At 47.6% G+C, this 25,816-nt stretch overlaps 1 protein-coding gene across 1 annotated transcript in view; it reads right to left on the bottom strand.

Moving 5' to 3' along the window:
- LOC127927839 (uncharacterized) overlaps positions 1-25,325 on the bottom strand; it is a 29,484-nt gene extending 4,159 nt beyond the window's left edge. Inside the window, exon 1 of the mRNA XM_052514550.1 lies at positions 25,022-25,325. Within this exon, the coding sequence (XP_052370510.1) occupies positions 25,022-25,150 (129 nt within the window). The 5' untranslated portion in view covers positions 25,151-25,325. The remainder of the gene's footprint in view (positions 1-25,021) is intronic.
- Between the last annotated feature and the right edge of the window lie 491 nt (positions 25,326-25,816).

The raw sequence follows: 25,816 nt of genomic DNA, 5'->3' as shown, positions 1-25,816 counted from the left end.
TGCCTGCCTGGAACCCTGCTGTCTGCCTGGAACCCTGCTGTCTGCCTGGAACCCTGCTGTCTGCCTGGAACCCTGCTGTCTGCCTGGAACCCTGCTGTCTGCCTGGAACCCTGCTGTCTGCCTGGAACCCTGATGTCTGGCATCCTGCTGGCTGTCTGTCTGGAACCCTGATGTCTGTCTGCCCACCCGCCTGTCACCCTGCAAGTCTTCCCGGCCGTCTGCCTCCCTGCCCGTCTGGGTATGTGTCTGTCTGGAACCCTGCTGTCTGTCTGCCCGGAAGCCTGCCTGCCCGGAAGCCTGCTGCCTTCTTGCCCGGAAGCCTGCTGCCTGCCTGCCCGGAAGCCTGCTGCCTGCCTGCCTGCCTGGAACCCTGCTGCCTGCCTGCCTGCCTGGAACCCTGCTGCCTGCCTGCCTGCCTGGAACCCTGCTGCCTGTCTGCCTGCCTGCCTGCCTGCCTGCCTGCCTGCCTGCCTGGAACCCTGCTGCCTGCCTGCCTGCCTGGAACCCTGCTGCCTGTCTGCCTGCCTGGAACCCTGCTGCCTGTCTGCCTGCCTGGAACCCTGCTGCCTGTCTGCCTGGAACCCTGCTGCCTGTCTGCCTGGAACCCTGCTGCCTGTCTGCCTGCCTGCAACCCTGCTGCCTGTCTGCCTGCCTGGAACCCTGCTGCCTGCCTGGAACCCTGCTGTCTGCCTGGAACCCTGCTGCCTGTCTGCCTGCCTGCAACCCTGCTGCCTGTCTGCCTGCCTGGAACCCTGCTGTCTGCCTGGAACCCTGATGTCTGGCATCCTGCTGGCTGTCTGTCTGGAACCCTGATGTCTGTCTGCCCACCCGCCTGTCACCCTGCAAGTCTTCCCGGCCGTCTGCCTCCCTGCCCGTCTGGGTATGTGTCTGTCTGGAACCCTGCTGTCTGTCTGCCCAGAAGCCTGATGTCTGTCTGCCCGGAAGCCTGCCTGCCCGGAAGCCTGCTGCCTGCCTGCCCGGAAGCCTGCTGCCTGCCTGCCCGGAAGCCTGCTGCCTGCCTGCCTGCCTGGAACCCTGCTGCCTGCCTGCCTGCCTGGAACCCTGCTGCATGCCTGCCTGCCTGGAACCCTGCTGCCTGTCTGCCTGCCTGCCTGCCTGCCTGCCTGCCTGCCTGCCTGGAACCCTGCTGCCTGCCTGCCTGCCTGGAACCCTGCTGCCTGTCTGCCTGCCTGGAACCCTGCTGCCTGTCTGCCTGCCTGGAACCCTGCTGCCTGTCTGCCTGGAACCCTGCTGCCTGTCTGCCTGCCTGCAACCCTGCTGCCTGTCTGCCTGCCTGGAACCCTGCTGCCTGCCTGGAACCCTGCTGTCGGCCTGGAACCCTGCTGTCGGCCTGGAACCCTGCTGTCTGCCTGGAACCCTGCTGTCGGCCTGCCTGCCTGGAACCCTGCTGCCTGCCTGCCTGGAACCCTGCTGCCTGCCTGCCTGGAACCCTGCTGCCTGTCTGCCTGCCTGGAACCCTGCTGCCTGTCTGCCTGCCTGGAACCCTGCTGCCTGTCTGCCTGCCTGGAACCCTGCTGCCTGTCTGCCTGCCTGGAACCCTGCTGCCTGCCTGGAACCCTGCTGTCTGCCTGGAACCCTGCTGTCGGCCTGGAACCCTGCTGTCTGCCTGGAACCCTGCTGTCTGCCTGGAACCCTGCTGTCTGCCTGGAACCCTGCTGTCTGTTCCATTTATGCCTGATGTGTGGAGGTAGGAATGCACCACCGCCCTGTTCCCGGACTAAGACAACTATCACTAGACCTTGTACTTGAGCCTTATCACAGGCAGACCGGCCCAGATGGTAGACTGCCCTTGACACACACACGCACAACCTATAATACACACACACAAACACACACACGCACAACCTATAATACACACACACAAGACATATACAGTTGAGGTCGGTAGTTTACATACACCTTAGCCAAATATTTTTTTTTTTTAACTCAGTTTTTCACAAGCCCTGACATTTAATCCTAGGAAACATTCCCCATCTTAGGTCAGTTAGGATCAGAACTATTTTAAGAATGTGAAATGTCAGAATAATAGTAGAGAGAATGATTTATTTCAGCTTTTATTTAATCACATTCCCAGTGGGTCAGAAGTTTACATACACTCAATTAGTATTTGGTAGCACTGCCTTTAAAATGGTTTAACTTGGGTCAAACGTTTCGGGTAGCCTTCCACGAGCTTCCAACAATAATTTGGGTGAATTTTGGCCCATTCCTCCTGACAGAGCTGCTGTAACTGAGTCAGGTTTGTAGGCCTCCTTGCTCGCACACGCTTTTTCAGTTCTGCCAACAAATTTTCTATGGGATTGAGGTCAGGGTTTTGTGATGGCCACTCCAATACCTTGACTTTGTTGTCTTTAAGCCATTTTGCAAACAATTTTGGAAGTATGCTTGGGGTAATTGTCCATTTGGAAGACCCATTTGCGACCAAGCTTTAACTTTGTGTTCGTGACTGATGTCTTGAGATGTTGATTCAATATATCTACATACATTTCCTGCCTCATGATGCCCCTGTGCTTCACGGTTGGGATGGTGTTCTTCGGCTTGCAAGCCTCCCCATTTTTCCTCCAAACATAACGATGGTCATTATGGCCAAACAGTTCTATTTTTTGTTTCATCATATCAGAGGACATTTCTCCAAAAAGTATGATCTTCGTCCCCATGTGCAGTTGCAAACCGCAGTGGCTTCTTCCTTGCTGAGTGGCCTTTCAGGTTATGTTGATTTAGGACTCGTTTTACTGTGGATATAGATACTTTTGTACCCGTTTCCTCCAGCATCTTCACAAGATCCTTTGCTGTTGTTCTGGGATTGATTTGCACCTTGGTCTACAATTTTTTTTCTGAAGTCTTGGCTGATGTCTTTTGATTTTCCCATGATGTCAAGCAAAGAGGCACTGAATTTGAAGGTAGGCCTTGAAATACATCCACAGGTACACCTCCAATTGACTCAAATTATGTCAATTAGCCTATCAGAAGCTTCTAAAGTCATGACATAATTTTGGGGAATTTTCCAAGCTGTTTAAAGGCACAGTCAACTTAGTGTATGTAAACTTCTGACCCACTGAAATTGTGATACAGTGAATTATAAGTGAAATAATCTGTCTGTAAACAATTGTTGGAAGAATTACTTGTGCTGTGCACAAAGTAGATGTCCTAACCAACTTGCCAAAACTATAGTTTGTTAACAAGAAATGTGTGGAGTGGTTGAAGAACAAGTTTTAATGACTCCAACCTAAGTGTATGTAAACTTCTGACTTCAACTGTACACACTCCCACAACACAGACACACACAGTAACACACACTAAGGCCAACCTACCCCCTCCCCCTACCTCTGGCTTCCAGTAGGGAGACCTGAGGTCAACCTACCCCCTACCTCTGGCTTCCAGTAGGGAGACCTGAGGTCAACCTACCCCCATCCCCCTACCTCTGGCTTCCAGTAGGGAGACCTGAGGTCAACCTACCCCCCCTCCCCCCTACCTCCGCAACCTAAACCGTACTAAACTGGGTCGGATGTTTTCTTTCCACATCGTCCAGCAGGATTCCAGCCAATACAGTGGAGGGTAACCGGGCCAGCACAGTTCAGCTGGGTTTGGTGAGAAGTACCAGGCCAGCACAGTACAGCTGGGTTTGGTGAGAAGTACCGGGCCAGCACAGTTCAGCTGGGTTTGGTGAGAAGTACCAGGCCAGCACAGTTCAGCTGGGTTTGGTGAGAAGTACCAGGCCAGCACAGTACAGCTGGGTTTGGTGAGAAGTACCAGGCCAGCACAGTTCAGCTGGGTTTGGTGAGAAGTACCAGGCCAGCACAGTACAGCTGGGTTTGGTGAGAAGTACCGGGCCAGCACAGTTCAGCTGGGTTTGGTGAGAAGTACCAGGCCAGCACAGTACAGCTGGGTTTGGTGAGAAGTACCGGGCCAGCACAGTACAGCTGGGTTTGGTGAGAAGTACCAGGCCAGCACAGTACAACTGGGTTTGGTGAGAAGTACCGGGCCAGCACAGTACAGCTGGGTTTGGTGAGAAGTACCGGGCCAGCACAGTACAGCTGGGTTTGGTGAGAAGTACCGGGCCAGCACAGTACAGCTGGGTTTGGTGAGAAGTACCGGGCCAGCACAGTACATCTGGGTTTGTGAGGTCCATGGTCATTCCGAGCCCGAATGAGAAGACGGTTTAACAGATTTGTAGCCCGTTGGAGCTAGCTGTGTGTGGTTTTTTTATTTTATAAATCACACACACACCCACAGACACACACACAGGCACACACACAGGCACACACACACACACCTTGTGTAATTGATGAGCCAGTGTTCTTGGGTGTTCTTGGTATGGTCATAGCGTAATAAGATAGTGGTTGTTGTGCCAGAGGAGAGACTTCAAACCAACTCTGACATCTTGACAGCTCTGCTAACGTCTCTGAAATAGACCGTCACTAATCAGTGTTTTCCACAAGCACATAGGCTTGGCAGGCAAATAGAAAAAGTAGCCCGTAAAGATGAAGTAAATTATCTGGAAATAACACTGATCCATGTTTTGGTGTGTTTACAGTGTTCGTTTCATCAGCTGTTGTATAATATATAAAACATAGGAGGGACGACAAACATTTGACAGCATGGACCTTTAAAAGAATCCTGTAAGAGTCAGCTGACTTCCACAGGCTTCAAGCTTCCTTTTACGAGGCCCTTTCCTCAGTAATACAGGTACGATTGAAGCAGGTGTTTAAACATGGGCCCTTTCCTCAGTAATACAGGTACGATTGAAGCAGGTGTTTAAACATGGTCCCTTTCCTCAGTAATACAGGTACGATTGAAGCAGGTGTTAAACATGGTCCCTTTCCTCAGTAATACAGGTACGATTGAAGCAGGTGTTAAACATGGTCCCTTTCCTCAGTAATACAGGTACGATTGAAGCAGGTGTTAAACATGGTCCCTTTCCTCAGTAATACAGGTACGATTGAAGCAGGTGTTAAACATGGTCCCTTTCCTCAGTAATACAGGTACGATTGAAGCAGGTGTTAAACATGGTCCCTTTCCTCAGTAATACAGGTACGATTGAAGCAGGTGTTAAACATGGTCCCTTTCCTCAGTAATACAGGTACGATTGAAGCAGGTGTTAAACATGGTCCCTTTCCTCAGTAATACAGGTACGATTGAAGCAGGTGTTAAACATGGTCCCTTTCCTCAGTAATACAGGTACGATTGAAGCAGGTGTTAAACATGGTCCCTTTCCTCAGTAATACAGGTACGATTGAAGCAGGTGTTAAACATGGGCCCTTTCCCCAGTAATACAGGTACGATTGAAGCAGGTGTTTAAACATGGGCCCTTTCCTCAGTAATACAGGTACGATTGAAGCAGGTGTTAAACATGGTCCCTTTCCTCAGTAATACAGGTACGATTGAAGCAGGTGTTAAACATGGGCCCTTTCCTCAGTAATACAGGTACGATTGAAGCAGGTGTTAAACATGGGCCCTTTCCTTAGTAATACAGGTACGATTGAAGCAGGTGTTTAAACATGGGCCCTTTCCTCAGTAATACAGGTACGATTGAAGCAGGTGTTAAACACGGTCCCTTTCCTCAGTAATACAGGTACGATTGAAGCAGGTGTTTAAACATGGTCCCTTTCCTCAGTAATACAGGTACGATTGAAGCAGGTGTTTAAACATGGGCCCTTTCCTCAGTAATACAGGTACGATTGAAGCAGGTGTTTAAACATGGGCCCTTTCCTCAGTAATACAGGTACGATTGAAGCAGGTGTTAAACACGGTCCCTTTCCTCAGTAATACAGGTACGATTGAAGCAGGTGTTTAAACATGGTCCCTTTCCTCAGTAATACAGGTACGATTGAAGCAGGTGTTTAAACATGGGCCCTTTCCTCAGTAATACAGGTACGATTGAAGCAGGTGTTTAAACATGGGCCCTTTCCTCAGTAATACAGGTACGATTGAAGCAGGTGTTTAAACATGGGCCCTTTCCTCAGTAATACAGGTACGATTGAAGCAGGTGTTAAACACGGTCCCTTTCCTCAGTAATACAGGTACGATTGAAGCAGGTGTTTAAACATGGGCCCTTTCCTCAGTAATACAGGTACGATTGAAGCAGGTGTTAAACATGGGCCCTTTCCTCAGTAATACAGGTACGATTGAAGCAGGTGTTAAACATGGTCCCTTTCCTCAGTAATACAGGTACGATTGAAGCAGGTGTTTAAACATGGTCTTTACGACACAACGCAGCAGTTGACGACTCCATTGTGGGACACTTTGATTAAAATCAACAGACCTATAAAATCCATATCTTTGTCGATACCATATCAGTACATTTCAAACAATTCAAATGTGTTTTTCTTCGATCATATTTTGGACCAGAGTGAGGCTCTCGCTCCACTAGCCTGCCGACTGCAGCGAGGACGATTCACCTTCTTCATCATATGCTTTCATCATTGATCTGCAGATGAAGAATCAACCCCCAAAAAACGACTACCGGTATGCAAATTAGGGAGCCGAATGAACAGCTCTCTTACCGATGCGATTCGGTCGGCTACTGACGTGTCACTCTATTCACAGGCCCTGTCTGGGATGTTCTGATGGACTGTATGTCAAAAAATACAAAATGGAGATCTTTCATTGAATTGTCCAGATGCAATACCATGGACATGTAACCACGTGGTATGATTTATGAACGGCAAGGCTATAGGACATGGACTTTTATTCAGTCAGTTTGACACCTTTTATGAACTAGTCAAGGTTGTTGTTCATTAATCAAAAGCACAGAGAACAGCCTATGGGGGCCACCACTCCGTGGCTGCATATGAAACATACTGCATACTAACTAACCCCCCACCCCCCAGAATTTCTACTGGCCCGGACATGTTGTCGTTCATTAATGTATTGGGGTCATGCAGGGCCTACAGGTTGACATGCTGTCTCTCTATAGAGTGAGGAGGAGGAGTCTACCCTTGTGAGGAGGAGGAGTCTACCGTAGTGAGGAGGAGGAGTCTACCCTAGTGAGGAGGAGGAGTCTACCCTAGTGAGGAGGAGGAGTCTACCCTAGTGAGGAGGAGGAGTCTACCCTAGTGAGGAGGAGGAGTCTACCGTAGTGAGGAGGAGGAGTCTACCCTGGTGAGGAGGAGGAGTCTACCCTGGTGAGGAGGAGGAGTCTACCCTGGTGAGGAGGAGGAGTCTACCCTGGTGAGGAGGAGGAGTCTACCCTGGTGAGGAGGAGGAGTCTACCCTGGTGAGGAGGAGGAGTCTACCCTGGTGAGGAGGAGGAGTCTACCCTGGTGAGGAGGAGGAGTCTACCCTGGTGAGGAGGAGGAGTCTACCCTGGTGAGGAGGAGGAGTCTACCCTGGTGAGGAGGAGGAGTCTACCCTGGTGAGGAGGAGGAGTCTACCCTGGTGAGGAGGAGGAGTCTACCCTGGTGAGGATGAGGAGTCTACCGTGGTGAGGATGAGGAGTCTACCGTGGTGAGGATGAGGAGTCTACCGTGGTGAGGAGGAGGAGTCTACCGTGGTGAGGATGAGGAGTCTACCGTGGTGAGGATGAGGAGTCTACCGTGGTGAGGATGAGGAGTCTACCGTGGTGAGGATGAGGAGTCTACCGTGGTGAGGATGAGGAGTCTACCGTGGTGAGGATGAGGAGTCTACCGTGGTGAGGATGAGGAGTCTACCGTGGTGAGGATGAGGAGTGAGGAGTCTACCGTGGTGAGGATGAGGAGTCTACCGTGGTGAGGATGAGGAGTCTACCGTGGTGAGGATGAGGAGTCTACCGTGGTGAGGATGAGGAGTCTACCGTGGTGAGGATGAGGAGTCTACCGTGGTGAGGATGAGGAGTCTACCGTGGTGAGGATGAGGAGTCTACCGTGGTGAGGATGAGGAGTCTACCGTGGTGAGGATGAGGAGTCTACCGTGGTGAGGAGGAGGAGTCTACCGTGGTGAGGAGGAGGAGTCTAATGTGGTGAGGAGGAGGAGTCTAATGTGGTGAGGAGGAGGAGTCTACCTTGGTGAGGAGGAGGAGTCTACCCTGGTGAGGAGGAAGAGGAGGTCTATCGTAGACTTCAAGACTGACTATGAAGATGTGAACTCTAGTCAGGTCTCTAGACTAGACCAACTCTTTCAGTTGATGGCACCAGTATGATTTGGTCACACCAATAATGACCTTGTGTCTCATAACATGCCTGCATTCCATCCAGAACCAGGCTAATAAATGACTAGCCATCTTTTCATTCCTTTACAGGGCTTTGACATTCAGGTACATTTGCCACTGGAAAGCAGATGATGACCTCATCATTTAATTTGTACCCTTCATAAACAAATAATTACAATTTAATTTGACAATATCATATCATTGATTGTTGGGAGGGGGAAAAAAACTTGCTATTGTTAGTGATTTTGAACAGTCACTAAAGGTGTAGGACCCTATAAAATCAGTCACTAAAGGAGTAGGGCCCTATAAAATCAGTCACTAAAGGAGTAGGGCCCTATAGAATCAGTCACTAAAGGAGTAGGACCCTATAAAATCAGTCACTAAAGGAGTAGGGCCCTATAAAATCAGTCACTAAAGGAGTAGGGCCCTATAAAATCAGTCACTAAAGGAGTAGGACCCTATAAAATCAGTCACTAAAGGAGTAGGGCCCTATAAAATCAGTCACTAAAGGAGTAGGGCCCTATAAAATCAGTTACTAAAGGAGTAGGGCCCTATAAAATTAGTCACTAAAGGAGTAGGGCCCTATAAAATCTGTTACTAAAGGAGTAGGGCCCTATAAAATCTGTCACTAAAGGAGTAGGACCCTATAAAATCAGTCACTAAAGGAGTAGGGCCCTATAAAATCAGTTACTAAAGGAGTAGGGCCCTATAAAATCTGTTACTAAAGGAGTAGGGCCCCAAAAATCTGTTTCAGTTTCTAGTTTCAGCTTTTTACAAAAACATTTTTTTTTATAGAACATCCATCTTTTCTAGTTTTTCAAAGTCCACAACCATGCTTAAACCACATCAGGAGACTACATCTGGGAACAAAATAATAATAATAATTGGACGGTGTACTTGCTCTGACCCTCTCTGGTGCCATTTTCTAAATAATATAAGATTGTATATTACCCACACAAAAGTACAATTCAGTTTCAAAACTAGGTCCTACAAACACATGCGTAGTACTGTTAGAAAGGTAAGAACTGTGGGGTTCTGATAAAGGTTGCAGAAACAATGTGACTAAACTTAAGGTATTTCTATTTTCTATTGTTTTTTATACATTTGCACAAATATTTGTATTTTATTTTTTTGAGTTTGTTATTCCAGGGGAGTGTGTAGATTAATGAGAATTGTTTTATTGTTTAATCCATTTTAGAATAAGGATGTAACATAACAAAATACGGAAAAAGTTAAAAAAAAAAAAGGTTTTTGAATAATTTGCGAATGCACTGGGAAAGCAACAAAACATTTTAAAATTGGTGTTGCACTGTCAAGTCATGGGGTCGCAAATGCAAGTGTTTTGGACGCAGTTTTGAGCCCTGATAGAACAGGTTCAAGGAAAGAGAGAGAGAGAGACCAACACTGTGCAACTGGACAGAATATAGACCTTTAATCGCTGATCATCACCCAGCTTTACAGCTAGCCAAGTGGCAGGGCTGCTGTTTGTAGTTGTTGGTTGGGTTTTTAAATTCAGGAGTGGGCCTTTAAAGGGAAAAGGGAGAGGCCTGGCACGTACTGAGAACCACAAAACGATTCAGATCTATACTGCTTTTACCTCAGCGCTTCAAACCATACCCGTGTCCCAACAGGCACCCTATTCCCTATTTAGTGCACTACTTTTGACAAGGCCCCATAGTGCTCTGGTCAAACGTAGTGCACTACATAGGGTGCCATGTAGGACTGAACCCATGACTGAGGAGGAGTTTACGCTCCTAGGCCCCAACATAGCCTAACAAGTTTCTCTGTCAGCTGCTCACAAGTCACAATGTCTACAGGGCCCTGGAGTTTCTCTGTCAGCTGCTCACAAGTCACAATGTCTACAGGGCCCTGGAGTTTCTCCCTCCTGCCCATGTGAGACCTGCAGGAAACACTCCAGACCCGACTCATGACTGTGCTCTGTGCCTACAGAAAACCTACAAGCCTTTCATGTTGGGACGAGTCCTACCTTAGGCTAAAGGCACTTGATAGTGTACAGATCAATACATTCATTGTTAACTACGTGATCACGCTTAGTGCACGGTGTTTTGTGGCCTGTGAGCCCCGTGCACCCTGCTTCTTTAAAACACAAAGTTCTGACAAGCAGTCAGAAGTGTACAGGCGAAGCCCAACAGTTAAAGGGATAGTACGACATTTTTGGCAATAAACATTTTTTAAAAGCTAGCATGCTAGCTGTTCCTGTAGACTTCCAGTCATTGTGCTAACACTAGTTAGCAATGGCTCCAGAAACTACCTTCAACTTTCATGAGTATCCATGACTTAATCCCCCTTTCTACTTACCCAGAGTCAGATTAAAACTGCAAAAATCCCTTTAATATTATAACTGCTGTATAATGCAAGAATACGCCTGGATGTCACAGGCGGACCAGGGTGGTTCTGCCGTCTGACTGGGCTGGTTCTGGAGTCTGACTGGGGTGGTTCTGCCGTCTGACTGGGGTGGTTCTGCCATCTGGTCTGACTGGGGTGGTTCTGCCGTCTGGTCTGACTGGGGTGGTTCTGCCGTCTGGTCTGACTGGGGTGGTTCTGCCATCTGGTCTGACTGGGGTGGTTCTGCAGTCTGGTCTGACTGGGGTGGTTCTGCCATCTGGTCTGACTGGGGTGGTTCTGCCATCTGGTCTGACTGGGTGGTTCTGCCGTCTGGTCTGACTGGGGTGGTTCTGCCATCTGGTCTGACTGGGGTGGTTCTGCAGTCTGGTCTGACTGGGGTGGTTCTGCCATCTGGTCTGACTGGGGTGGTTCTGCCGTCTGACTGGGGTGGTTCTGCCGTCTGACTAGGGTGGTTCTGCCGTCTGACTGGGGTGGTTCTGCCATCTGGTCTGACTGGGGTGGTTCTGCCATCTGGTCTGACTGGGGTGGTTCTGCCATCTGGTCTGACTGGGGTGGTTCTGCCATCTGGTCTGACTGGGGTGGTTCTGCCATCTGGTCTGACTGGGGTGGTTCTGCAGTCTGGTCTGACTGGGGTGGTTCTGCCATCTGGTCTGACTGGGGTGGTTCTGCCATCTGGTCTGACTGGGGTGGTTCTGCCATCTGGTCTGACTGGGCTGGTTCTGCCGTCTGACTGGGGTGGTTCTGCCGTCTGACTGGGGTGGTTCTGCCATCTGGTCTGACTGGGCTGGTTCTGCCATCTGGTCTGACTGGGGTGGTTCTGCCATCTGGTCTGACTGGGGTGGTTCTGTCATCTGACTGGGGTGGTTCTGCCGTCTGACTGGGTGGTTCTGCCATCTGGTCTGACTGGGGTGGTTCTGCCATCTGGTCTGACTCTGACTGGGGTGGTTCTGCCGTCTGGTCTGACTGGGGTGGTTCTGCCTGGTCTGACTGGGGTGGTTCTGCCGTCTGACTGGGCTGGTTCTGCCGTCTGACTGGGGTGGTTCTGCCGGTCTGACTGGGGTGGTTCTGCCGTCTGACTGGGGTGGTTCTGCCGTCTGACTGGGGTGGTTCTGCCGGTCTGACTGGGGTGGTTCTGCACTGGGACTGGGGTGGTTCTGCCGTCTGACTGGGGTGGTTCTGCCGGTCTGACTGGGGTGGTTCTGCCGTCTGGGTCTGACTGGGGTGGTTCTGCCGTCTGACTGGGGTGGTTCTGCCAGTCTGGTCTGACTGGGGTGGTTCTGCCGTCTGACTGGGGTGGTTCTGCCATCTGGTCTGACTGGGGTGGTTCTGCCATCTGGTCTGACTGGGGTGGTTCTGCCATCTGGTCTGACTGGGGTGGTTCTGCCATCTGGTCTGACTGGGGTGGTTCTGCCACTGGGGTGGTTCTGGGTCTGACTGGGGTGGTTCTGCCATCTGGTCTGACTGGGGTGGTTCTGCCATCTGGTCTGACTGGGGTGGTTCTGCCATCTGGTCTGACTGGGGTGGTTCTGCCTGGGGTGGTTCTGCAGTCTGGTCTGACTGGGGTGGTTCTGCAGTCTGGTCTGACTGGGGTGGTTCTGCCATCTGGTCTGACTGGGGTGGTTCTGCCATCTGGTCTGAGTCTGCCGTCTGACTGGGGTGGTTCTGCCGTCTGGTCTGACTGGGGTGGTTCTGCCGTCTGGTCTGACTGGGGTGGTTCTGCCGTCTGGTCTGACTGGGGTGGTTCTGCCGTCTGGTCTGACTGGGGGTGGTTCTGCCATCTGACTGGGGTGGTTCTGCCATCTGGTCTGACTGGGGTGGTTCTGCAGTCTGGTTGACTGGGGTGGTTCTGCAGTGGTCTGACTGGTCTGACTGGGACTGTGGTTCTGCCTGACTGGGGTCTGCCATCCGTCTGGTCTGACTGGGGTGGTTCTGCCGTCTGGTCTGACTGGGGTGGTTCTGCCATCTGGTCTGACTGGGGTGGTTCTGCCATCTGGTCTGACTGGGGTGGTTCTGCTGCCGTCTGCCGTCTGACTGGGGTGGTTCTGCCGTCTGGTCTGACTGGTGGTTCTGTCTGACTGGGGTGGTTCTGCCGTCTGACTGGGGTGGTTCTGGGGTGGTTCTGTCTGACTGGGGTGGTTCTGCAGTCTGACTGGGGTGGTTCTGCAGTCTGACTGGGGTGGTTCTGCAGTCTGATTGGGGGTGGTTCTGCAGTCTGACTGGGGTGGTTCTGCAGTCTGGTCTGACTGAGGTGGTTCTGCCATCTGGTCTGACTGGGTGGTTCTGCCGTCTGACTGGGGTGGTTCTGCCGTCTGACTGGGGTGGTTCTGCTGTCTGGTCTGACTGGGGTGGTTCTGCAGTCTGGTCTGACTGGGGTGGTTCTGCAGTCTGGTCTGACTGGGGTGGTTCTGCAGTCTGGTCTGACTGGGGTGGTTCTGCAGTCTGACTGGGGTGGTTCTGCCATCTGGTCTGACTGGGGTGGTTCTGCCATCTGGTCTGACTGGGGTGGTTCTGCAGTCTGGTCTGACTGGGGTGGTTCTGCCGTCTGGTCTGACTGGGGTGGTTCTGCTGTCTGACTGGGTGGTTCTGCTGTCTGACTGGGGTGGTTCTGCTGTCTGACTGGGGTGGTTCTGCTGTCTGACTGGGTGGTTCTGCTGTCTGACTGGGGTGGTTCTGCCATCTGGTCTGACTGGGGTGGTTCTGCCGTCTGGTCTGACTGGGGTGGTTCTGCCTGTCTGGTCTGACTGGGGTGGTTCTGCTGTCTGACTGGGTGGTTCTGCTGTCTGACTGGGGTGGTTCTGCTGTCTGACTGGGGTGGTTCTGCTGTCTGACTGGGGTGGTTCTGCTGTCTGACTGGGTGGTTCTGCTGTCTGACTGGGTGGTTCTGCAGTCTGACTGGGTGGTTCTGCAGTCTGACTGGGTGGTTCTGCTGTCTGACTGGGTGGCTCTGCTGTCTGACTGGGTGGCTCTGCTGTCTGACTGGGTGGTTCTGCTGTCTGACTGGGTGGCTCTGCTGTCTGACTGGGTGGCTCTGCTGTCTGACTGGGTGGCTCTGCTGTCTGACTGGGTGGCTCTGCTGTCTGACTGGGTGGCTCTGCTGTCTGACTGGGTGGTTCTGCTGTCTGACTGGGTGGTTCTGCTGTCTGACTGCGTGGTTCTGCTGTCTGACTGCGTGGTTCTGCTGTCTGACTGGGTGGTTCTGCTGTCTGACTGGGTGGTTCTGCTGTCTGACTGGGTGGTTCTGCTGTCTGACTGGGGTGGTTCTGCTGTCTGACTGGGTGGTTCTGCTGTCTGACTGCGTGGTTCTGCTGTCTGACTGGGGTGGTTCTGCTGTCTGACTGGGGTGGTTCTGCTGTCTGGTCTGATGACCTGGGTCTTCTTCACTAGTCACCAAGCATAAGACAACAGACTGAATCAGGGAAGGACGGAACTACCTGAAGTTTTCCAATGAAACACTTCATTTTCCGTTCAGTTGCAAAGCGTTTAGGTACGGTGCGCACTAATGAACAGGACCCAGGCCTGGGTAGGAGGATCTGGAGAGGCAGGCAGGGAGAGTTGTGCCTGGGACATGGTGCACTTCAGGTCCTCTGAACGATCACAAAGAAGATGTATAAAGTAGCACACTGTGTCCCACAGGAGGGTTGGTGGCACCTTAATCAGGGAGGACAGGCTCGTGGTAATGACTGGAGCAGAATAGGTGGAACGGTATCAAATACATCAGAACACATGGTTTCCATATGGTTGATACCATTCGCTACGTTCCAACTGCTGTGTTCATGTTCATGTGCAGAGCACATGGGACCGCTTGAAATGGCCCAGTGACGTCCGGGTTTGGCCGATGTAGGCCGACATTGTAAATAAACTCGTAAATAAGAATTTGTTCTTACCTGACTTGCCTAGTTCAATAAAGGTTAAATCAAATAATTAAATGTGAATCAATGCCATTATTCTCTGGTGTTAAAACTGTCTGTACGCCTGCTGTTGTGGTTGTGTCCCCAGTACTATGTACAGCCCAGTACCAGGTCAGGCCTCCCTACGTACGGCCCAGTACTAGGTCAGGCCTCCCTACGTACAGCCCAGTACTAGGTCAGGCCTCCCTACGTGGCCCAGTACTAGGTCAGGCCTCCATACGTACAGCCCAGTACTAGGTCAGGCCTCCCTACGTACAGCCCAGTACTAGGTCAGGCCTCCTACGTACGGCCCAGTACTAGGTCAGGCCTCCATACGTACGGCCCAGTACCAGGTCAGGCCTCCATACGTACAGCCCAGTACTAGGTCAGGCCTCCCTACGTACGGCCCAGTACTAGGTCAGGCCTCCATACGTACTGCCCAGTACCAGGTCAGGCCTCCCTACACACTGCCCAGTACTAGGTCAGGACTCCATACGTACTGCCCAGTACCAGGTCAGGCCTCCCTACGTACTGCCCAGTACTAGGTCAGGCCTCCATACGTACTGCCCAGTACCAGGTCAGGCCTCCCTACACACTGCCCAGTACTAGGTCAGGCCTCCCTACGTACGGCCCAGTACTAGGTCAGGCCTCCCTACGTACGGCCCAGTACTAGGTCAGGCCTCCCTACGTACGGCCCAGTACTAGGTCAGGCCTCCCTACGTACGGCCCAGTACCAGGTCAGGCCTCCCTACGTACGGCCCAGTACCAGGTCAGGCCTCCCTACGTACTGCCCAGTACTAGGTCAGGCCTCCCTACGCACTGCCCAGTACTAGGTCAGGCCTCCATACGTACTGCCCAGTACCAGGTCAGGCCTCCCTACACACTGCCCAGTACTAGGTCAGGACTCCCTACGTACTGCCCAGTACTAGGTCAGGCCTCCCTACGTACGGCCCAGTACCAGGTCAGGCCTCCCTACGTACGGCCCAGTACTAGGTCAGGCCTCCATACGTACTGCCCAGTACCAGGTCAGGCCTCCCTACGTACTGCCCAGTACTAGGTCAGGCCTCCATACGTACTGCCCAGTACTAGGTCAGGCCTCCATACGTACTGCCCAGTACTAGGTCAGGCCTCCCTACGTACTGCCCAGTACTAGGTCAGGCCTCCATACGTACTGCCCAGTACCAGGTCAGGCCTCCCTACGTACTGCCCGGTACTAGTCACTGCCCGGTACTAAGTCAGGCCTCCATACGTACTGCCCGGTACTAGGTCAGGCCTCCCCGGTACTAAGTCAGGCCTCCCCCGGGACTAGGTCAGGCCTCCCTACGTACTGCCCGGTACCAGGTCAGGCCTCCCTACGTACTGCCCAGTACCAGGTCAGGCCTCCCTACGTACTGCCCAGTACCCAGTACCATTTAAGGTCAGGCCTCCCTACGCTCTTATCAGAGCGACTTACAAATTGCTGCTAGTACTAGGTCAGGCCTCCCTGTGTATATAGCCCAGTTATTGTTACTCAATGTGTATCTCATTATGTTTTTACTTATCTATTATTTCTCTATTTTATTGCTCTCTCCGTTGTTGGCCCAGTACTTTTAGGTCAGGCCTCCCTGTTTTTTTACGTACAAAGGCCCGGTACGAGGTCAGGCCTCCCTACGTACTGCCCGGTACTAGGTCAGGCCTCCATACGTACTGCCCGGTACTAGGTCAGGCCTCCCTACGTACTGCCCGGTACTAGCTCAGGCCTCCCTACACACTGCCCAGTACTTGGTCAGGCCTCCCTACACACTGCCCAGTACTTAGTCAGGCCTCCCTACGTACGGCCCAGTAATTAGTCAGGCCTCCCTACGTAGGGCCCAGTACTTAGTCAGGCCTCCCTACGTACGGCCCAGTACTAGGTCAGGCCTCCCTACGTACGGCCCAGTACTAGGTCAGGCCTCCCTACGTACGGCCCAGTACTAGGTCAGGCCTCCCTACGTACGGCCCAGTACTAGGTCAGGCCTCCCTACGTACGGCCCAGTACTAGGTCAGGCCTCCCTACGTACGGCCCAGTACTAGGTCAGGCCTCCCTACGTACGGCCCAGTAGTAGATGGTTGCCTGTTAACATTGTGCCCAGGATCTAGGTAGGTCTATTCCATGTCCAGAGATTTGGCTGCTTGGTGCCCAGTGAAGCAGCCACGGTGTTTGGGTCGCTGGTCATCCCACGATATACTATCACTGTATATTATACTGTATATCCACTGGTCATCCCACGATATACTATCACTGTATATTTATACTGTATACCCACTGGTCATCCCACGATATACTATCACTGTATATTATACTGTATATCCACTGGTCATCCCACGATATACTATCACTGTATATTTATACTGTATATCCACTGGTCATCCCACGATATACTATCACTGTATATTTATACTGTATACCCACGATATACTATCACTGTATATTATACTGTATATCCACTGGTCATCCCACGATATACTATCACTGTATATTATACTGTATATCCACTGGTCATCCCACGATATACTATCACTGTATATTTATACTGTATATCCACTGGTCATCCCACGATATACTATCACTGTATATTATACTGTATATCCACTGGTCATCCCACGATATACTATCACTGTATATTATACTGTATATCCACTGGTCATCCCACGATATACTATCACTGTATATTTATACTGTATATCCACTGGTCATCCCACGATATACTATCACTGTATATTATACTGTATATCCACTGGTCATCCCACGATATACTATCACTGTATATTATACTGTATATCCACTGGTCATCCCACGATATACTATCACTGTATATTTATACTGTATATCCACTGGTCATCCCACGATATACTATCACTGTATATTATACTGTATATCCACTGGTCATCCCACGATATACTATCACTGTATATTATACTGTATATCCACTGGTCATCCCACGATATACTATCACTGTATATTATACTGTATATCCACTGGTCATCCCACGATATACTATCACTGTATATTATACTGTATATCCACTGGTCATCCCACGATATACTATCACTGTATATTTATACTGTATATCCACTGGTCATCCCACGATATACTATCACTGTATATTTATACTGTATATCCACGATATACTATCACTGTATATTTATACTGTATATCCACTGGTCATCCCACGATATACTATCACTGTATATTTATACTGTATACCCACGATATACTATCACTGTATATTTATACTGTATATCCACTGGTCATCCCACGATATACTATCACTGTATATTATACTGTATATCCACTGGTCATCCCACGATATACTATCACTGTATATTTATACTGTATACCCACTGGTCATCCCACGATATACTATCACTGTATATTTATACTGTATATCCACTGGTCATCCCACGATATACTATCACTGTATATTATACTGTATATCCACTGGTCATCCCACGATATACTATCACTGTATATTTATACTGTATATCCACTGGTCATCCCACGATATACTATCACTGTATATTATACTGTATATCCACTGGTCATCCCACGATATACTATCACTGTATATTATACTGTATATCCACTGGTCATCCCACGATATACTATCACTGTATATTATACTGTATATCCACTGGTCATCCCACGATATACTATCACTGTATATTATACTGTATATCCACTGGTCATCCCACGATATACTATCACTGTATATTATACTGTATATCCACTGGTCATCCCACGATATACTATCACTGTATATTTATACTGTATATCCACTGGTCATCCCACGATATACTATCACTGTATATTTATACTGTATATCCACTGGTCATCCCACGATATACTATCACTGTATATTTATACTGTATATCCACGATATACTATCACTGTATATTTATACTGTATATCCACTGGTCATCCCACGATATACTATCACTGTATATTTATACTGTATATCCACTGGTCATCCCACGATATACTATCACTGTATATTATACTGTATATCCACTGGTCATCCCACGATATACTATCACTGTATATTTATACTGTATATCCACTGGTCATCCCACTGTACTATCACTGTATATTTATACTGTATATCCACTGGTCATCCAACGATATACTATCACTGTATATTATACTGTATATCCACTGGTCATCCCACGATATACTATCACTGTATATTATACTGTATATCCACTGGTCATCCCACGATATACTATCACTGTATATTATACTGTATATCCACTGGTCATCCCACGATATACTATCACTGTATATTATACTGTATATCCACTGGTCATCCCACGATATACTATCACTGTATATTATACTGTATATCCACTGGTCATCCCACGATATACTATCACTGTATATTTATACTGTATATCCACTGGTCATCCCACGATATACTATCACTGTATATTATACTGTATATCCACTGGTCATCCCACGATATACTATCACTGTATATTATACTGTATATCCACTGGTCATCCCACGATATACTATCACTGTATATTATACTGTATATCCACTGGTCATCCCACGATATACTATCACTGTATATTATACTGTATATCCACTGGTCATCCCACGATATACTATCACTGTATATTATACTGTATATCCACTGGTCATCCCACGATATACTATCACTGTATATTATACTGTATATCCACTGGTCATCCCACGATATACTATCACTGTATATTATACTTTATATCCACTGGTCATCCCACGATATACTATCACTGTATATTATACTGTATATCCACTGGTCATCCCACGATATACTATCACTGTATATTATACTGTATATCCACTGGTCATCCCACGATATACTATCACTGTATATTATACTGTATATCCACTGGTCATCCCACGATATACTATCACTGTATATTATACTGTATATCCACTGGTCATCCCATATACTATCACTGTATATTATACTGTATATCCACTGGTCATCCCACGATATACTATCACTGTATATTATACTGTATATCCACTGGTCATCCCACGATATACTATCACTGTATATTATACTGTATATCCACTGGTCATCCCACGATATACTATCACTGTATATTATACTGTATATCCACTGGTCATCCCACGATATACTATCACTGTATATTATACTGTATATCCACTGGTCATCCCACGATATACTATCACTGTATATTATACTGTATATCCACTGGTCATCCCACGATATACTATCACTGTATATTATACTGTATATCCACTGGTCATCCCACGATATACTATCACTGTATATTATACTGTATATCCACTGGTCATCCCACGATATACTATCACTGTATATTATACTGTATACCCACGATATACTATCACTGTATATTATACTGTATATCCACTGGTCATCCCACGATATACTATCACTGTATATTATACTGTATATCCACTGGTCATCCCACGATATACTATCACTGTATATTATACTGTATATCCACTGGTCATCCCACGATATACTATCACTGTATATTATACTGTATATCCACTGGTCATCCCACGATATACTATCACTGTATATTATACTGTATATCCACTGGTCATCCCACGATATACTATCACTGTATATTATACTGTATATCCACTGGTCATCCCACGATATACTATCACTGATATACTATCACTGTATATTATACTGTATATATCCACTGGTCATCCCACGATATACTATCACTGTATATTTATACTGTATATCCACTGGTCATCCCATATACTATCACTGTATATTATACTGTATATCCACTGGTCATCCCACGATATACTATCACTGTATATTATACTTTATATCCACTGGTCATCCCACGATATACTATCACTGTATATTATACTGTATATCCACTGGTCATCCCATATACTATCACTGTATATTATACTGTATATCCACTGGTCATCCCACGATATACTATCACTGTATATTATACTTTATATCCACTGGTCATCCCACGATATACTATCACTGTATATTATACTTTATATCCACTGGTCATCCCACGATATACTATCACTGTATATTATACTTTATATCCACTGGTCATCCCACGATATACTATCACTGTATATTATACTGTATATCCACTGGTCATCCCACGATATACTATCACTGTATATTATACTGTATACCCACTGGTCATCCCACTGTATATACTATCACTGTATCACTGTATATTATACTGTATATCCACTGGTCATCCCACGATATACTATCACTGTATATTATACTGTATATCCACTGGTCATCCCACGATATACTATCACTGTATATTATACTGTATATCCACTGGTCATCCCACTGATATACTATCACTGTATATTATACTGTATATCCACTGGTCATCCCACGATATACTATCACTGTATATTATACTGTATATCCACTGGTCATCCCACGATATACTATCACTGTATATTATACTGTATATCCACTGGTCATCCCACGATATACTATCACTGTATATTATACTGTATATCCACTGGTCATCCCACGATATACTATCACTGTATATTATACTGTATATCCACTGGTCATCCCACGATATACTATCACTGTATATTATACTGTATATCCACTGGTCATCCCACGATATACTATCACTGTATATTATACTGTATATCCACTGGTCATCCCACGATATACTATCACTGTATATTATACTGTATATCCACTGGTCATCCCACGATATACTATCACTGTATATTATACTGTATATCCACTGGTCATCCCACGATATACTATCACTGTATATTATACTGTATATCCACTGGTCATCCCACGATATACTATCACTGTATATTATACTGTATATCCACTGGTCATCCCACGATATACTATCACTGTATATTATACTGTATATCCACTGGTCATCCCACGATATACTATCACTGTATATTATACTGTATATCCACTGGTCATCCCACGATATACTATCACTGTATATTATACTGTATATCCACTGGTCATCCCACGATATACTATCACTGTATATTATACTGTATATCCACTGGTCATCCCACGATATACTATCACTGTATATTATACTGTATATCCACTGGTCATCCCACGATATACTATCACTGTATATTATACTGTATATCCACTGGTCATCCCACGATATACTATCACTGTATATTATACTGTATATCCACTGGTCATCCCACGATATACTATCACTGTATATTATACTGTATATCCACTGGTCATCCCACGATATACTATCACTGTATATTATACTGTATATCCACTGGTCATCCCACGATATACTATCACTGTATATTATACTGTATATCCACTGGTCATCCCACGATATACTATCACTGTATATTATACTGTATATCCACTGGTCATCCCACGATATACTATCACTGTATATTATACTGTATATCCACTGGTCATCCCACGATATACTATCACTGTATATTATACTGTATATCCACTGGTCATCCCACGATATACTATCACTGTATATTATACTGTATATCCACTGGTCATCCCACGATATACTATCACTGTATATTATACTGTATATCCACTGGTCATCCCACGATATACTATCACTGTATATTATACTGTATATCCACTGGTCATCCCACGATATACTATCACTGTATATTATACTGTATATCCACTGGTCATCCCACGATATACTATCACTGTATATTATACTGTATATCCACTGGTCATCCCACGATAATCGACTCCTCTGGTGTTGATGTTAACTGTGACTGCCTCTACACCTGCTGCCTCTACACCTGCTGCCTCTACACCTGCTGCCTCTACACCTGCTGCCCCATCTATCCACCTGCTATATTATACTTTATATCCACTGGTCATGCCTCGACACCTGGTGCCTGTTAACTGTGACTGCCTCTACACCTGCTGCCTCTACACCTGCTGCCTCTACACCTGCTGCCTCTACACCTGCTGCCTCTACACCTGCTGCCTCTACACCTGCTGCCCCCACACCTGCTGCCCCCACACCTGCTGCCCCTACACCTGCTGCCTCTACACCTGCTGCCCCCACACCTGCTGCCTCCACACATACTGCCCCCACACATACTGCCCCCACACATACTGCCCCCACACATACTGCCCCCACACATACTGCCCCCACACATACTGCCTCCACACCTGCTGTGGTTGGACAGGCCTACATAGTGCCTCTACACCTGCTGTGGTTGGACAGGCCTACATACTGCCTCGATACCTGCTGTGATTGGACAGGCCTACATACTGCTGTGATTGGACAGGCCTACATACTGCTGTGATTGGACAGGCCTACATACTGCTGTGGTTGGACAGGCCTACATACTGGCCTACATACTGCTGTGATTGGACAGGCCTACATACTGCCTCTACACCTGCTGTGATTGGACAGGCCTACATACTGTACTATATCCTAGATAAAAGATGACATTGTGACGTGATTTCGATCACATTAAATGACATGTCTGTATCAACATTGTGAGTTGGATGTACTCTATGCCCAGATCAAGCTGTGTGTGGGCAGAAAAGTCCTGCTGGATTTCAATCAGTACCACATTAGATGACATGTCACTGTTTGTTGATTTCATGGCCCAACAGAGCGATGACGTGGCTTTACCATCCTGGACGTGTAGTAAACAACATGAATGTCAGAGTGAATACATTCTACACTACAGCCCCAACAGCCACGTCCACATGCATTAACGTGAATGAACATGACAGTCCAATGATGACTACAGGGAATATTCAATCAAACCACGGTAATGTTCACTGTATCTTCATTTACACAACTACAGTACTGCCGAGCACTGTGCACACACACACACACACACACACGAAGTGTAGGTGTCCTACATTTGACAGGAGTCCACCACCTGTTCATTTTTAAAGAGTTCAAATACCATTCTGCTATTTTATTTAAAAACATTACACGTTTAAAATACTGTAGGCCCAATATGTGTCAGTATGCAACTGTACAAATGCTGTACTGCTTGTTAGATTGAATTTCAACTACTCCCACACACAGAGTTGGCTGGAAGTGAAATAACCACAAGCTGTAAACAAATGGCATCTATTGATGAGAGAAAATAGCCGGGGAAACTGTGACATGGTAGATGTATGACCTCCTCACTGCCTGCCTGGCTAGGCCTTATGGTCTATATAGTGTTATGGAAGACTGAACAATACTCTCTGTATGTCCTCCTCACTGCCTGCCTGGCTAGGCCTTATGGTCTATATAGTGTTATGGAAGACTGAACAATACTCTCTGTATGTCCTCCTCACTGCCTGCCTGGCTAGGCCTTATGGTCTATATAGTGTTATGGAAGACTGAACAATACTCTCTGTATGACCTCCTCACTGCCTGCCTGGCTAGGCCTTATGGTCTATATAGTGTTATGGAAGACTGAACAATACTCTCTGTATGTCCTCCTCACTGCCTGCCTGGCTAGGCCTTATGGTCTATATAGTGTTATGGAAGACTGAACAATACTCTCTGTATGTCCTCCTCACTGCCTGCCTGGCTAGGCCTTATGGTCTATATAGTGTTATGGAAGACTGAACAATACTCTCTGTATGTCCTCCTCACTGCCTGCCTGGCTAGGCTGGTCTATATAGTGTTATGGAAGACTGAACAATACTCTCTGTATGTCCTCCTCAGGCCTTATGGTCTATATAGTGTTATGGAAGACTGAACAATACTCTCTGTATGTCCTCCTCACTGCCTGCCTGGCTAGGCCTTATGGTCTATATAGTGTTATGGAAGACTGAACAATACTCTCTGTATGTCCTCCTCACTGCCTGCCTGGCTAGGCCTTATGGTCTATATAGTGTTATGGAAGACTGAACAATACTCTCTGTATGTCCTCCTCACTGCCTGCCTGGCTAGGCCTTATGGTCTATATAGTGTTATGGAAGACTGAACAATACTCTCTGTATGTCCTCCTCACTGCCTGCCTGGCTAGGCCTTATGGTCTATATAGTGTTATGGAAGACTGAACAATACTCTCTGTATGTCCTCCTCACTGCCTGCCTGGCTAGGCCTTATGGTCTATATAGTGTTATGGAAGACTGAACAATACTCTCTGTATGTCCTCCTCGCTGCCTGCCTGGCTAGGCCTTATGGTCTATATAGTGTTATGGAAGACTGAACAATACTCTCTGTATGTCCTCCTCACTGCCTGCCTGGCTAGGCCTTATGGTCTATATAGTGTTATGGAAGACTGAACAATACTCTCTGTATGACCCCACGACCTGCTCTGTGTGGAGGGAGGGGGCGTGGGTCACCGAGGTCATACATTTGGACTGACGCCTAATCCACTTCTCCTTCTCCGAAAGTAAAGACAGACAGAAGAGGAGGTTGATGCTGTACAGCACAAGGTTTGATGGTCCATATTAATGCCGTACAGCACCCGTTTCAATATCCTCATATCACCAAATCATAAATACATTGGATGGTACTGTAGAAGGAAGTATGGGACATTCAGACATAACACATAAGGAGAAACTGTGTGTGTGTGTGTGTGTGTGTGTGTGTGTGTCTGTGGCTCTTCTCCAAGACGAGTGGCCTGTGTGCGTCTCACCTTGATAGTGCTGGGTTTGATCAGAAGTCCTGGGGCAGGAGTGGCATTGGTCTGCTGGGAATCGTCCGATTCCTTTCCACTTTGATAGACCACCCTATCGGAGATATGAATGCTTGAAGCACAGCCCATGCTTCAACCCCACTTCAGACAATCCCTCAAGCTCAAGTGCTTTACCAATACCTGGACGACTGTCATTCGGTATCCCTCCACTGGTAACTTCTGGGGGGGTCTTTTTCGCCCTCTTGATAAATCGTAATGCTAAACGCTCTCTCTAGTTTCCCTAACACTAAGCATGAATAATAGATTTTCCTCCCCCCCCACCCACCCACCCACCCCCCTTAACCAGGAAACAGATTTCCTCGCTCTGCTTTTTATTTTTTTTTACATGAAGCAATTTAGAGAGATTTTCTACACGCGTCGTTTTATTATTGCTAACACGAATCCCGTTATTATAGAACGCCGCTGTTCTGTGGTTCTATTCCAGGGCCGATTTATCCTTCATGACTCCGCTTCCCCGCCTCGGATTCGTACATCACTTGCTCTCTCTCTCTCGCTCTCTGAATGTATGTATTTTTTAAAAACTTTACTCTTTTCAAGTAAACGTCAGTCTTCTGATTGAATTCAAGCAAAAGTTTTATCCATGTTCGTCCAATAAGCGTTGTGCTGAAACCGTCCTCCCCACCCAGAACCATCCAATTCCATTGGACCACTGTTTTTCTTTGACTATCTGGTTAGCCACTTCATTTCAAGACATTGGCCACAATCCGGTTCTCACGACAGTTTGTTCCAGCCTCA

The sequence above is a fragment of the Oncorhynchus keta genome, unplaced genomic scaffold (genome assembly GCF_023373465.1).
Source record: "Oncorhynchus keta strain PuntledgeMale-10-30-2019 unplaced genomic scaffold, Oket_V2 Un_scaffold_18076_pilon_pilon, whole genome shotgun sequence".
Lineage (NCBI taxonomy): Eukaryota > Metazoa > Chordata > Actinopteri > Salmoniformes > Salmonidae > Oncorhynchus > Oncorhynchus keta.
Note: the sequence above shows the minus strand (reverse complement) of the source record. Positions and strands in the feature narration are given on the sequence as shown.